Raw genomic sequence first — 16432 nt, 5'->3', positions numbered from 1 at the left:
TTGTATTTTAACATCTTTGTCATACATAATTGTAAACAGGTGGTGAATTATTGCAAAGGAGAATGAGAATTAAGAATGAACAGAACGTATGACACAGGAGGCAGGAGAAAATTACTCAGCAGGATAAAACAAACATGGATAAAATGCAAAACCGCCGGATGTTCGATTACATAATATTTGAAGCATATTACAACTAAATACTGTTTCAGCTACAGTACTATTCACTAGTTACTATAGAATTTGGACACAAAGCAATTAGTCAGTATGTTTACATGCTTAGGCCATAGTCCGACTAAGACAGGCAATCAGACAACATGCTGAGTTGGAGTATACATGCAAATAAGAAAATGTATTTTTTGGCCATGTACATCTGACTCCATCTCCATAGGTGGCGCTGTATCTTTCAATAAGCTAGTGTGTGTTGAATCAGTTTCCCGTTTATCTTTACATTACAGAAAAACAAACAGCAAACAGTGAGATGGATCGTGCTGTGGTTACCTGCTGTACATGTTAATCGTGATAAAAATTAAATGGAGGTGGACTCTTGTGGTTGCTGTGCTTATATGTCATCTCCTTCTACTTCCAGGTCAAAGACCAGGGAGAAAATTCTGGTGCATGCTCAGAATGCCGAGTCTGATTCAGTCCGACTAAGCGTATGCAGGAATAATTGGACTACGAATTGCATTATCCAGGTACGTTAGTCCGACTAAGATTAGCTCGATCTTAGTCAGACTAACATGTTTGACATTACATAATACTAAGAGACCCAAATTATTGTCTTAGTCTGGCTAAAATTGGAATTTTATTTATGTAAACGCAGTGATTTTAAATTTGACGTCTACATTTCCCTCATCGTTTATACACACCAGTAGTGAACACACACACAAACTGGGCACATGAGCAGTGGGCAGCACTTCTCTGCCCAATTCCCTTCAGCTTGGCCATGAGCTACCCATAACAGTGGAAACCGATCTTAAATGTCAGTAACAGATATATTATTCTATCTATTTACTAACCACATGTCTCATTAAAAGACTGCATGAAGTTAAAAAAGAGGAGGCCATAGCTGGTTTTTCTTAGAGACTAAGTTTACAGTGCTTAACTTTAACCGCATTTACAGCAAACTGTCGCAAACCAACATTTTACTATTTTGAGTGCCAATATGCAAATAAAAGTGCTGGTACTCTGTTTAGAATATCTGTCCAATTCGTTATTATGGCCCAGAATAATCATTTCTCAGGGTGAACTATGTGACGTTCAACTATTCTACCCATTCTAGTGAGAGTCTAGTGTTTGTTTCTTTTAATGTCTAGAGCTTTTTTATTGTTTGTATTGTTAGAACAAGAACAATATCTATCAGGCAGAAGAACCACTGTGGCACCCGCTAAGGGGAGAAGCCAGAAGTAGAAGAAGAACAAAATCTAGCAAAAGTGTTTCATTTTTTAAAAACAAATGTTTAGTTATATTCACAGGCTTCTTGCCACATTTATTTGTCCTGAAGGACAGCATAATAACAAGACACAAAATAAAATAGACTGTGTGCTTGAAGTTTAAATAATTGTCGGAAATGCAAGTTGGCAAAATGTGTGATATCATAACATGAATATAGACAGTGAACATCACTAACATCACTCTGGTATCTTTTATTAACTGAAGATGTTCATAATTTAGTGTTTAATGATTTAGTAATACCAACAGTGATACCAACAGACATACATGCCTCATATGGATAAGGGGAGTACTGGCACTTATTTTTTTTTTTTCATGTACTGTGTAGGCTACAGTCTAACCAGCACGATACAGTTAAAACATGCTGCAGGGACACTGGAGAAAATCTGCTTCAATTGTGGGACCAGTGCAGCTTGGACAGAGAATCCCAGCATATTTGTACAGATCAACAAGAGGCTTCATATTAAAACACTGAGACAGACGGTGGGTCTTCATTGTGTTTGTATTGTGTGTGTGTGTGCACAACGATGCGTGTCAAACAAGATTTAAAACGAGATACACTGATATTTCGTTTGACTGACAGTTGTTGGCAGTGCTGTGGAGCGAGAAGAAAAGACAACAACCAAATGTGGATGTGAACAATGCAGGATTTTGAAATGTTAAAAATGTTTTGAAAATATTTGCGAAGAAATGAGATGTGCTGAATTGTTCAACCTCAGTGATACAAAAAGGTAATGACTTTTCTGTTAAATACTGAAATTGGATGAGACAAGCTGTCCACACTGAAGGATAAGAGGGTTGTTAAATACATGGGAAATCATAATATTGGGTCCAGATTGAGTCGAAGGGTTAGCTTGTTCAAGCCTTTGTAAGCCAGCCTCATACTTACATGAGTTCTTAGCATAGTCGAATATAAACCACGCGTACCTTGTTGTAATTGTGGCTTAACTCACATCAGGGAGTGTGTGATGGACTAATGCGAGTCATGGGAAGTCAGCAGGGTTTTGCAAAGCCCCATTGGCAAGATTAGTACACGACCCCATCTTTGACACACCAACAAATCTCCATCCCCTCAACCACCAGGGGGTACACTACTCTGGCTGACTTCCAAAGGCCTGCTGTGCATGCGCGTGTTTGTGTGTGCTAGTGTTCCCTGATCATGTGTGTCTATGAAACAGAGAGAAGCAGACAGATAGACGGCAGTGCATGATAAGTGCATAAACAAATGTGCGATGGCCTCTGGCTGCGTCTGTGATTGTGTATGTGTGTGCGCGTAAACGCGTGTACAAGATCGCCTGAGACACAGAGGCAGAGAAAGAGAGAGACAGGGTGACACAACAACACAAAAACTAATGGATACCTAAAGAGTGTACGGATGCATGAATGAATGTGTGAACGCCTGTGGCTGTCGGTCTGTTCTACTGTGCTGGTGTCTGACAAGTTGGATTCATTTTGAAGGCTTTATAGCCTGTCAACCTATTTTAACAACAGCACAAACTATTTTCATACCATGTCCTTCATTTATTGTGTGCATTTGTGTATGTTTGTGTCTGTGTGCATGCTCACCATCCGACAAAAAGTATTCCACCTGTCCACTTTTGCCCTCGTCCCCATCATGAGCCTGGAGCTGGTAGACAAACGTTCCCATGGGGGCCTTGGGGGACACCACAGCCAAGTAAGGGTACGGCTTCATATTCCACTCGGGTACGTTGTCATTGACATCAATGATCTTCAGCTTCACCTTGTTCAGGTACCAATCTGGGCCTGGGGGATATTGCAGAGATAGTGAGGGAGTTGTGGTTACTGAAAGTGACAGCTGTCATGTAACTGTGTGTGTAGAGGCAAGACAAGCAGTCAGGGGAATCCAAAGCAGCATAAAACAGCAAGTCAGCTGAGGGAACAGGTACACCAAATATCCTGCTGCAAGATTTACAACAAATCACGTTTCTTGTATATTTGCAATGCAGAACTGACGCTGGTACAGTCCCACTTGAGCTTAAAGTTCTGGTCAAAGTCAACCACCACAGCAACCATCTGTAACATGGCAGGCAGTTATAGCCGCTATCTTTCTGCTTCCTTGTGCTTCACCATAGCTGCTGGGTTTGGGAGAATGCTGTAAGTGCATATCAGGAAAGCTTTTTGGGCCTGTGGTAGAGGTTGTAGGACATGACGTCATGCAACCATTCCCTAGACATCCAGACATCCAAGTTCCCACGAGAGACAGCCTCAGCCACAGTCTCATCTACCAAGTCTGTGCAAAACTCCCTTGATCTTCCCATGGGGGCCGAGGGATGATGCCTCGTGGCTGCACGCATTTTGTCACCTGCACACTGCCTCATTGGGGAGAATAAGAAGATTCCAAGAATCCAATTACCAACTCAGTCACCCTGAGCTGGAGCAGACAGCATGAGTGCACAGCAACTCTGAAGGAGAACCTGTGTACGACTGCATTGCAGTCTATATGACAAGAGCACAGCGTGCTGATAGGAGGAGATTGTTATCCACATTAAATACCATGACATGACCTGGAAACTGTGCATAGAAAACTTCTTACACTGTCAGGGGCTCGATCTAGGGCACTTTTTGTGTAGAATCTATTCCTGCGAAAGTAGAGCATTGTGGGCTTAGACACTATTTCCACAAATATTGACTGTGATCTTGTGTCAACGTGGCATGAAGGAATGTCAGAAGAGCTGCCAACCAGTTCAGTAGGCTGCAATCCACAGAGGCCATATGCCTCGCCCCAGAGAGGAAACCCCCGCTGCCAGGACAAGCCCACAGACATACGCACGCACAGATTCAAACACAAGCACAAGCATTTGACATGCAGGCAAGTTGTGTTGCCACACCTAGACACATGTTTGCACACTTGAGAGAGCTGGCAATCACATGTCTTTCTCTCTCTCCTACATACACACACACACACTCATTCTCTCTCTCACACACACTCTAATACACACTTAAGCACAGAGGTAATTTACCCAAGGGCTAAAAGTGACTATGGATTTCAAATCCTATTATGTAAAAGGTCTCCTGTGTTTGACCACAGGCTATAAATGGACTTTTAAATCTAAGACAAGCGCAGCAGGGGTTTGAGATGCATCATTTCACTGAGGGATGAGTCAACAGGTGTGCTTTTACTGTTAAAAAAAATGGCTTAGGTTCTGTAAGTTAAGCCAAGCTCATACTACATGACTTTCAGAGTTGGATCGCTGTGCATCCTACACGAAACACTGTGCACTCTTTGCAGTTGGTGCAAGTTCACAGCCAACAACCAACAACTTGCATGTTGTCACAAAATGTCATGGGAATGCATGAAACCAGGGTTCATTTAGCTCCTTTTCATGTCTCTAGATCAACCACTAGGCTTTTATGTTCGCAGTACTGTCTGTGATCAATGTCACGTTCTTCAATGTTGGATTTCTCGTCAATTTTTCTCAGCCATTCAACCCATCCTGGTCTCTGATTGTCTGGGAGTCATCGCAGACTTCAATACAAGCATGATGGAAATGTAAAGTCTTTTTTTGGGCGGTGTCCTCACATTATTCACACCTGTTAGCGAGCCAATTAGTGGCATTTAGTAATGACTTGTAAAACCTGTCGGTGAGTGGGCTATCAGGCAAATAATCTTCATTAAAAACTGGCAGCTCAAACATCTAAATGTGAACTAAGATTTAGTGTCTCTTCAAAGTCAATTATAGCCAAAAACCTGAAGTTGCTAATAAGCAGCTCACGCATACAGCAAATTATATAAAGCCTTAAAACAGTAGCAATTGCTGTAATAAATCTTTCACAGCACCAAGCGTTTGCTCAAATGAGTTGGAACTTGGAAAAACAGCTGCTGAGATCAAATTCCAATTTCGTTCTTAACTGGCTTACAGTTACAGTATGTTGCATTTTGATGGAAAACACAATGTGCTGTTCACCAGACTAGTTCTGGAGTGTCCACAGCTGAAACACAATAGCCATAAAGTGTGTGACAGCTTCTAAAAGGATTGTTAGAGGGATAATAACAGAGGGTGGAAGAAGCGAGAGGAGAGAATTAATCTCGGCTTCCGCTTAAGCTTTAAAGTTGCTCTGCTGAGAGAAAAGTTCTGACTTGCATCCGACGATGGTTGGTTTTGGATAAATGGCCACTGTATCGTGGGGGCAGAGAAACTCATCAATGTTTAGATGCTATCTCCTTATATGTCAACAGCGGCAGTTTGTGCGATTTAAGCCAGATCATCCTGCCCCACAAGACGGAAGATTCCTTCCGTGATGAATAATGAGAAAGGATAAAGATGCCTTTGCAAAGCAGAGGGGTTTAAAAGGCACTTAATCACAAAGAAATCAGAGCTCCAGCACTTAACATTTAGTTGACGATCAAATCTTTGCGGGCAGCAGTGCCAGATACATTCCTTGCCTCCTGCTTGTTGGTGTCTTTCCCAGCCATGTCTCTGTGGTAATGGTAGTGATGATTTTACAAGGCTCCATCTAATTAGCTTGTTACAAAGAGACTAATCAGAGGCACGGCAGATAATTAGAGCCTATCAGCTCTGGAATGATAATGAAGAATGTTTTAGTGTGTGTGTGTGTGTGTGTGTGTGTATATAAGTGTGTTTGTGAGGTGAGAGGCCAACCGTGTGCACAAGCAAGTGAGAGTGCGCAACTGCATGTGCTGAGGCTGCAAGCATGTACAACAACTGTGGTGTTAAGTGGCGAGTGGTGGACAGGAATGCCCAATGAGCACAGAAGTGACACAATCAGCTTCACCTGACTGGGACACAGGGTGCAATCAAATCACTGAGCAGTTAGACACTCGCGGGCTGCACTGCTTGGATTTGTTCAAAGTCTAATGTGCTTTTTCCACTCTGTGTGATGAAATGCTGGTTTATACTCTGCACCACAATCCCATAAGAATAGGAGCATCTGCTGGGATACTAACATAATCATGCATCATAAAGGTGGCTGACAGGAGTGCAGAGTGTGGTAGGCTAAGGCTCATTGAGGAAAAGGAGCTTGCTGGGTTTGCATGTGTGTAAGCATGTGTGTTGTATCACTGTAAGCCATTCTGTTGATGTTTCCTGCTGTTAATCCTTTCCTTTGGCTAGTTGCTATATAAAGCTGCTAAGTGGCTTGCCGGTATGAAAAAAAAAAAGTTGTCTCAAGTGCTTCTGTGCACATATACACTGCCCACAGTAGAAGGACACTGAGTGTATGTGGGAAGGAGATGAGAGGAAACCAAGTGAAGAAGAGAGGCGCAAAAAAGAAACACGTATATCCACAGAGAGGGAGAGTGAAAGAGAGCATGGAAGGAAGAGGCAGGCAGTGTGGAGGCAAACATATTGTGTGATGCTTAACAGGAAACATAAAATAACATTAGAAAGGAAAGAACACAAGGGAAGCACGGCAAACAACAGCGGAGAGTGTCCATGTTTAGAAAGAGAACATATACAGTCAAAGAGCACAGGCCACAAGAGGAGAAAATAAAGATAGAATATACATCATAATTAATAACACAGGGTTTTTCATATGGATCCCTTGTTCCTCCTTCATCCAATGAGGAAAGAAATTAAGATACAAATATTTCTGTGTGTAATTAAACAAATTGCGTTTGCAAGCATAAATATCAATGACCCGTGTGAGACATGGAATTTCAGGGGTGCTTTTTTTACTGCCGTGCGAATGGAAAGTGAAAGTCAGCTCAATGGGGGAGTGATGAGGTATATTAACCAACTGTTTACAGTGCTAAGGAGGTTCTGTTCCAAACCAACCACCTGTCCATCTCTGTGCTTAAATCTGAATGTGAAGCGGTCAATAGGAAATCCACACACTACAGTCACAGGGGACAGAAATCTATTAACTCATTTGATCGTGGCTCAGACTGGCAGACACAGTCATTTTCATCCCAGAGTAATTAAAAAAGGTAGATGCAAACAATCTGCGACTGATGTTGACCTGATTGTGGAAATAGACATATAAGTAAACCCATAATGTGCAATGTGCATGTCCTTATGTCCTGACTTAGGCTTCAATATATTTAAATGAGCCCATATTTTCAGATGTGACACATTAGGAGAAAGTTACATGTAAATATTCTTTGTGTAATTCATTTTGTCTGCAGTCTAAATGAAGGAGTCGCCCCCACTCAGCTCACACTTGCCAGATATATTGGACAATTACACCAGCGAGATACAATTAAGACAGAAAAATGCAGCTACACTACATGTAGATAAATGTGTCTAGCAGGCAAAGCTTACAATTAGCTACATGGAGCCAAGCAGAAAAAAAAGATCCGCACAGCAGCAATTATTCTGGTAATATATCTATGCTCAGTTTATTACTGTAAGCATTTATATTACCTCCACAAAAGAGATTATATTTTTTGCCAGCATATGTCTGTTTTTATGAGCAGCATAACTCAAAAAGTAAAGGATGGATTTCTGATGACATTTTCTGGGGATGTAGGTTATGGCCCAAGGAAGAAATGATTACATTATGCTGGCGATACGAATATGGACAGAGTGTATTGACACTGCGGGAACTAGAGCGGCTTTGGCAGAGGTTTGCATTCTAGTTATACATTATTATGTTTACTCAAATGCATGTGTGAGTCAGGTCAAATCACTGATGGATGGACGGCTGCTTCTGTCACATTAGACCTTAGAGAGCAATAACCTCTTCTCCAGTGGGATACATTTTTATTGTAGTTCTGAACTACAGTACTCATTCACTTTTGGTTTTTTGCTTCTAACATCTAACGAAAAATGTACCTTATTCACCTCAACTCACTCACATAAAAGAATATTCAGAGAGAAGCAAGGGTTGAATTGAGATACAGTGAACTTGTGCTGTAAAGCCTTTACAGCACAGTAATCACACTGTTATTATGTCAAAATATATGAGGCCTATCATTTAGAGGTAATTCAAATGTAACCTTTAACTGTGATGCTAAAAGAATTGACAATATTTGTGTTGGTGGCTACAAAAGGAAACATGCCCATAAATGTGTTCTGATGGTGCAAATGTGTTTTTTTGTTTTTTTTCTAAATGAAGGTCTGGCTCACTGAATCAAAACTCCACTTCTATTCATAATTGATAGAAACTGCTGTTCAACAACAACGGTCACTATAGAGCTGTAGGTCGTTAACACTTATCATTTGAGTGTTTAACTCGTCTGTGGTCACATGAGGCGAAGTTAGACTTGTTGTTTTAGTCTCCTGGGAAAAGATGAAAGAACAGCACTGTCACTGTGAGTGGGAGAGACCTCCTCCTCCACTGTCGAGAGATGGTTTCTCAACTTTGTCATGGACGGCTTCCTTCACTCCCATTTCAAATCATCAGTCTTCTCTGTCCAACATGTGCACATTTGTATCCTCAAAAGACTGCAGATGCAGCTCAGTCCTGTTCTGGGGAGTTGGTTCTCCTCTGTTGACCCATGTACGGTTTTAAGAGTTGTTTAGTTTCTCCAATATATAGGTCAGTCCATTCCTCACTGCAGTGGGCTGCATAAACCAAGTTACTCTTCTGGGTGTGATGTGTGCAGTTTTTGGCAGTGTACCATTCATGTCTAAGGGTGTTGCTGGGTTTGACAAACATAGGAATGTGATATTTGGTGGAAATCCTCCTTTCAGATATTGCGGACACGCATGGAATAACAATGTTCCCATAGGTATAAATACAGGGAGTTGACTTGACTTGTCCTTTTTGTCTTTTTTGTCTTTGCATGTCCTAATTGTCCACTGGATTGGTGCGATTCCTCCTGGTCTTGGTGGCAGTTTTCACAAAGGGGTGAAAAATTGGGATCTCCAGTCATTCTGAGAGCCTGATTTAGGTGTTGGTGTTCCTCCTGTTGACCATGGAAAACCACGCACAAACACATCCACATACAAAACACACTATTATGCACTATATTCACGAGACAGTTGATCTGCAACAACCATAGCGCACGCATACCACTGCGCATCTATAGACTACTGCATCATTACCACCACATCTTCCGTTATGTCACTCAGCAACTGCAATTTCACAAGCCACTATATGACACAAAAACAAGCTTTCACATAAGCATAGGCGTCAGCTACGCGGGGAACACGTCCCCGGCACTATTTATGATCAACAGTTTTGTCCTCACCACTTCTAAAAAATTATATAAATTTATCATTAACACTCAAACTACCGGAAATGATGTACCTCTTCGGTGTAGGTCTGATCAGAAACATGATAGATCGGTGGTGTTAATGCAGTGGCCATAGCTTACTTCAAAACCCAGTTTTAGTCCACTGACCCCTAACTGAGTCCAACATTTTTTTAACATGGTTTGTGATGTTCACCCCTGTCTGTGTTAAGTGTGACACATTTGCATGGTATAAGGGAAGCCTGTGATTTTTACTCAAATTTACTGACATTACCCCCATATATGATGTCAAGGCTTGAGGTTCCCAGGGACAATTGACTCGATGACAGGGCACTCATGGTGGAGGGTTCCCTGAACTTTCCTGGCTTGACCGCTGCCCCCCTCACTCACAACCTTTACCCCAATAAGGGTGCGGTGACCGTGGCCTAGCTGCCCTCCATGCACCGACCGGGTACCCAACTCTCCGTTATCCCTAGCTACTAGGGGTAACAGGGGTTTCAATGTCTCCTACCACTGCTCCCAGGCACGGGGTTGGCGCTGGGCTGGTTGCCAAATGTCTTTGTACCACAAAAAATTAAAACTGTTGGCTGTTGAGTCTCATAATTGTCCTTGGTTTTGGCCTTTCGATTGCCTCCAAATTGCTCTCTGCGCAGGTATACAAGTACCAAGTTAACCCAGCACCCAAAACAGTTTCAAAACCTTCCACGACAGCCTCCATTCTTTTGGCAAAAGGTGCAAAGGAAACAAAAACCTGAAAATTAAAAAAAAAAAAAGAGTACTATTATCACAGGACGATGGTGTCTGCGGAAATATGGTAGGTAATTGGCGGTTTAATTTTTACTTGTATATGTACAATGTACAAAAACCCATGTTCAAATTATGTACATGGGTGATTCACACTGGATTAAGATTACAGACATCCTCCGCAATTTTGCGTATTGCAAGCGATCCCCAGGTAATACTATTCCCGTGTGACTAGGGCTTATTTTTCCCTCTTTCTGTAGCTATCGTAGACATTCCATTACCTTTTCTTGCAGCTACAGGGGTCTTGCTTGGAAGGCTCATACGTGCTGGCATTTCTGAGTAAAGCAGTGACTTTGGAATGGCTGTGAGCTTGGTTTAGGACCAATGTGCATCATCCTTTGTCTGGGAGGATGTTAATATCTTCATTCTTGATCAGTGTCTTACTACTTTTTTGGCTGGTGAGTGTCTTAGTGTTGGATAGAGCTGCTGATTCCTTCAACCTGAGCTGTAACCTGGAGTTAGTAAGCACTGCCCACACAGAGGTTACATTTCTGGATGTCACCACAAAACTTTCACAAGTGAAGAAGCCTCTTGGTTGAGAGGTAAAACATCTTCCAGAACTCGAAAGGTCCAGTAGCTAGTAATTTAATGACTTCAGTGCACCACTGAGATTGCCACTGGCATTTTCAACAACCAACAGAGTGCAAGAGAAGATGAAAAAGCAAGAATGCTATTACATAAGCAGAGGTTTTTGCCACAGCTGTGATAATTCCAAATCCCTTCACATTTTCACATGATAATACTATTTCTGATGGCTCTAAAACATTAAGAGTAGCAGAGTCATACCAATGAGTAAACAAGTACGATACCAGTATCCTGAAACTGCGGCACAGTAAATGGAAAGCTGTAATTTTCTTTTAGCATATTTGATTCCCTGAGTGTTTTCCCTGCTGTGGCAAGTCAAAATGCCTGCTGTAAAAGGGTCTATTGTTGTCAAACTGTCATTTTTGTCTGCAGGAAAATGACTAGTGTGTGCTTCTGACATCCAGATTTTGTAAAAGAAAGCTTGTAAACCGTTACATGTTGACCAGACATCTTGTGAATTTGAACTGACAGAAGAGAGAGAAAAAAAAACACATCCATGTTGGAGACGTTAGTCACTTTCATAGTGACTCATCAAAGTCTGCAAGCCATAACAATGAGGATACAAATTTGCCACGATGAGGTCAGGAATGTCACGTCATGTCATGGAAAAACAGTCCTTATTCCTTCCATTGTGTTGAAAATGCAGGGAAGATTGTCGTTTGGCCATAAACGTGCTTAGGTCCAAATTTGCTATGGTTCAAGAGGTTTGTCATGGGTTAAATGTGAACATAGGAGGTTGAGGAGACTGCTTAATATTTTAATATGTATTTTACTCTGCACTATGTGACGCCTGCAGGGTCCAATCCACACTTCCCTCTTCTGTGCCTCCTTGTCTCAATTATCTCTGTTCCCTCACTGTTACTGGAGGTAAACAAACACTTGATATTTAGATCACTTGCATCACGGGTAAGCATGATACATACATGTGTCAATGCGACTCAGTTGAACTTAGCAGCATTTGCTGTGGGGAGAGTCTCTCCCTGTGAGTAACAGACATAGCAGCATGTGCATCAGCAACAGCTGTCAAGTGTGGAGATGAGATCAGGTGTTCCACTTTAACTGGTGGCAGTGTTATCTGCTAACACGTTCGCCTTTCTGTTCCTGAGAAGTTGTCATTCACACTTTGTTCATTTCCATAAACAGTAGGTCAACCCTTGCGTTATAATACAGTATATAACATACAGACATTAATAACTTACTGACACCTCATGAATCTACTCTGTCCGCTGTTTTTCACCTGATACTGATTGAAGATATCTGTCTGTGCTGAATGGTAATTGTCACACCTTACACACACACACACAGGCAGACTACAGCGGTCATTGCAATGTATGTTATGCAGCATCCACATCAACATGCATAACTGGAAGCAAACCTACCTTTGGCACCTCATCACATTTGTTAGACTTCAATGCATGCTCATCTTTCTTTTTTTGCTAAGATTGGCAAACACGATTCTGAAAGAGGAAACAGTGGATGGTCCCTTTGATGAGCAGAGGATCATTCATGTGAGAAAAAGATGTAATTCAAAAGTTGATGAAGTGTTGGTTTATAATTTGTTTTCAGTAATTATTATTTCAGGAAATAACTACTTCATCCAACAGATTATTTGTCATGCATGCATTTCTTTCTCTTTTGTGCCAAATTAAGTACAAGCTGTGTCAGCCACGTAGGCTTTCGCTGACCCGCGAGCAATTTGGGTTTGAAAGATTGATTCATTGATTGTTTGCTTTTCATGCTGAAAGTGTTCTGTGTAGATTTTGCCAGTCACAAAATGTGTTGGTGGTGATTCGGGGCCCACTACGTATCTAAGACATTATTGATGTTGTGCTGTGGCACGCCCTTAATCCAACTATAACCACCATGGCAACCGGATCATTTAGGTGATCAACACCAGAAATATCTTGGCCGAAGTTGTGTTCAAAACTTTGTTATTTATGACAGTTAGTCAGTGCTTATGTGACAAGGAGCACTACAAGCACCCACCCAGCTTTGACCCCACAATGTGAGGAAAAAGGTCTCCACCTTTCTGAGGGCTTTGATTAGATGACTGATCCATTGGTTGGATTGTTTTGGTTTTTTTTGCTGGGATAATCCCACATGATGAAATTGTATAAGTCAGTGACTAGTCAACTTGACTAGTATTTCTTGTGCTCACATACAGTACTATTCACCCTTGCATTTGTCAAGTGACTTTAGATCCTCCCCCAGTAACCTTGGCCGAATGACTATGACTATGCTAACAGGGCTTTGTGGTGATAAAAACAGAAATACTGTATGAAGTCAAAACAAGGTCAAGTACAATCTCCTGCACTGAGGTGTAAACAAATAATACAATACTGGATTTATTTGAGTCTGAAAAGCAACCTGTTTTACTTGACCTGCAAGGATTTTCTTTTATTTTTCCAATTTGCCTGCACCCTAGAAAGTCAGCCTATTAGTTTTCCATTCTCTGCAGTTTGCTTGTGTGTCTTTTATAGCATGGAAACATGTGATGTCTCCATATTATATAAGTTACTACTGAGTTAGTAGAGTGAAATGAAGTCTCCCTCAAATAAATGAAATAACTAACGTATAACAAATACAATATATGTTGTTGTGACAAAGCAGACACAGAGTCTGCTTGTTTTGAGTGGAGCTGATCTCACAGCCTGCAGGCCAGAGCTACAAAGCTACAAAGCTACAAGATTTGTTTTGTTTTTAATTGTGTAACTGCTTTTAATTACCATGCTTGCTTACGTTGGAGAGGTGCATGAGAATAAACCGAATGGCTATATTCTCTGTATTGACAACATTCAAAAAGTGCTCTTGTTTTTCAGTTCAGATATCCACAGAAGGTTCCACACAGAGCTGCACATCAAGTTGACCTCAACCACTACTGTAGTGTTACTATGTCACAGATAAGACTTTTTCTTTCCCTCCCTCTTCTTGTCCTTTGTGGGGGAAAAAAGGGACACTTGATTGATCCTGGACTCCAAATAATCAATATGATGCTGATTAAAAAAAGGGCCTGATTGTGCCTACAATGGCAGTAACAGTTGTTCAAAATCAACTGCCTCAGTGCTTCATGTTATCTGCCAAACAAAGGTCTGTTGATCAAACTTACAGTATTAGTCCTCGTCTCTTTCACACAGGGGACAACTTAACAGTGGCATTGCATCATCATTATCATCATCATCATCATCAAAAGTCACCCATTTGTGTAAGCACTTAACACGCCCTCGTGCAAAATCTAAACTCCTCTCGTTAATGGAGAAATGCCAGCAGTATTGAACAACAGAGTGGTCGAAGTCAGAATACGTGAATGCTAAAAGAAAGTTGGTTTTTTTTCCTGCCAAGAATGGAGCAGCTGCAGTTTGCATTCAATGGCATGCTTTGTGTACTTATTCAGTCACACAGCAACATATAGTGGCACTGTTTGCAGTATAGTCCCACTATATAAGAGCACTTGAGTAAATGTACCTTGTTACATTCTGCCAGGTTACAGAGCAGTCAAGTTTTAAGAGTTATTTCAGGTATTCAGCATTCAGCACTCTCCCCCACCCATTTAAAGCTGAAATCAATCATGCTAGTTGACTTATCAGTACAAACTGTACAAATGTCTATTTGACAAATCACTACAAATGCATCTCTGTATACGTCCAATGTATGACTTTCACAAATTGTTCCCCATAGTCAAAGTCACGCAAAACTGTCAAGAAAAAGAACACACAAACACACGCACACACACACACACACACACACACACACACACACACACACACACACACTTACTTACTTACTTAACTGGCAAATGTAGCCATGAGAGGAAAGAGGAGTAAAACAACCCTTGCAAAACATGCAACATTCAGCCTTTTTTTTGTTTAGTTCATATAAAAAACATTCATCTCACAACAACGCCGCGCATTCCTACAAGAGCAAACCAAACAGACAGTACAGCTACATACAGGAGCGAGCTCTCACTAACACGTTTCATGTCATGGGACCCAAACAGAGGCGCAGGCACAAGAGGGTGAAGGTAAAAATGTGTATTTACTGCAACAGAATTCAGTACACTGTTTGTAAGGCAGTCACAAGAGCCAACGGTATCCACAACAGCAGGCTAAAAGGCAGAGTCAAAAATCTAATAACGCTCATACACACAGGAGATACATGAAGGAGAATGCTGGAACGCTCGCAGGTTTGCTGACAAGACAAGTCTGGCAGGGAGCGAGGGGTGAGTGAGGTGAGACTTCTTACTGTGAGCCGAGGAGCTGATAAAGAACAGGTGGAAACAATCGGCACACAATCACTGTGGCAGGAGCGGGGGAGGGGCCAGCAGTGGCACTAATTGAACACAAGTTTCAGGTGACGGCAATAGACAAACAAAAGGTACAAGCTGATGGAGGTATAAACGCTTTGCAGAGCAGTGTCTGTCGTGGCTCACTACTCAGCAAGAGTTGCTAACGGTGAAGTCATGGTGGTGCGATGGCGTCGGGTGGTGACAGGCACAACAACGTTGTCCAAGAGTTCAATTTGAGCCGAAAGTGTCCGAGCCAAACACACAAGCGTGATGTGATTGGCGAGCGCCGGCGTTGGTATATTTGAATGACATGTTGTGATTGGCCGATGATTGTGTTGGCGCTTGGAAATTGTTTTCCTCTTCCTATGGGCGCAATGAAGGCAAATTGAAGCGATGGACCCACAATGCAGCTGGGCCGTTGCTCCATTCAAAGTGAATGAGAAGCGTACATAATGAATGCAGTGTTACTGAAATAAAACACAAGCACAAGGATGTGAGGATAAAACAGGAAATAAACAAAATGTGCGGGAGGGGGGGGAAATAAATAGAAGAATAAAGCAAAACCCCAACACAGCAAGATCAAAGTAAAAACTAAAAGTTTAAATGAACCAAAGAGCTTTAAAAAGTCAGGGGTCGTAATAGTCAGGTGGCACTTTATATAGGTCAAGTGTTAAATATGCTTATTTTTATGGCCACGGTGATGGAGAAAGATGTGAACACTGCATTGCCATCATATATAGTATGATTTTTGTTATACTGATGGAATGGTTATGCCTTTTAACTCGTATTAATTATTTATACCTGTTTTACGGTTCCATTGCTGTAACACAGCAAATTTAATTTATCTTTTCTCACTCATTGTCATAAGGGTCGCAGCGGCTGGCATTGTTGCCTCACTGTATAATGTCTATCTAATTCTTTTAGAATAAACTTTTAGACACACTAGTGTTTCTTGTTACCTGGCCATACTAAGTGTCCTCTTAATCCTGTTTAGTTTTATAACAACCAAACTGAGGGATTTATGTGAATCTTTAGCGGCTGACATTTTGGAGATGTTTGTTGTATTGTAGACATACAGAGACAGGAACATCTCACTCTGCCTCTACATAATAGTCTGGGACATTGACCGATCTGGTAACAAAACAAAACACTTAGCCACTGTCAAAAAATAAAATGGTTTGCTCTTGAACAGG

General features: G+C 41.5%; 1 protein-coding gene across 1 annotated transcript in view; it reads right to left on the bottom strand.

The window, feature by feature from the left end:
* The window catches only part of LOC122776018 (neural-cadherin-like), a 93325-nt gene that overhangs the window by 61944 nt on the left and 14949 nt on the right, over positions 1-16432 (bottom strand). Inside the window, exon 2 of the mRNA XM_044036327.1 lies at positions 3016-3213. Coding sequence (XP_043892262.1) covers positions 3016-3213 — 198 coding nt within the window. The remainder of the gene's footprint in view (positions 1-3015; positions 3214-16432) is intronic.

Source organism: Solea senegalensis, linkage group LG10 (assembly GCF_019176455.1).
Source record: "Solea senegalensis isolate Sse05_10M linkage group LG10, IFAPA_SoseM_1, whole genome shotgun sequence".
Taxonomy (NCBI): Eukaryota; Metazoa; Chordata; class Actinopteri; order Pleuronectiformes; family Soleidae; genus Solea; species Solea senegalensis.
The sequence above is the reverse complement of the archived record's forward strand: the minus strand, read 5'-3'. Positions and strand labels throughout refer to the sequence as shown.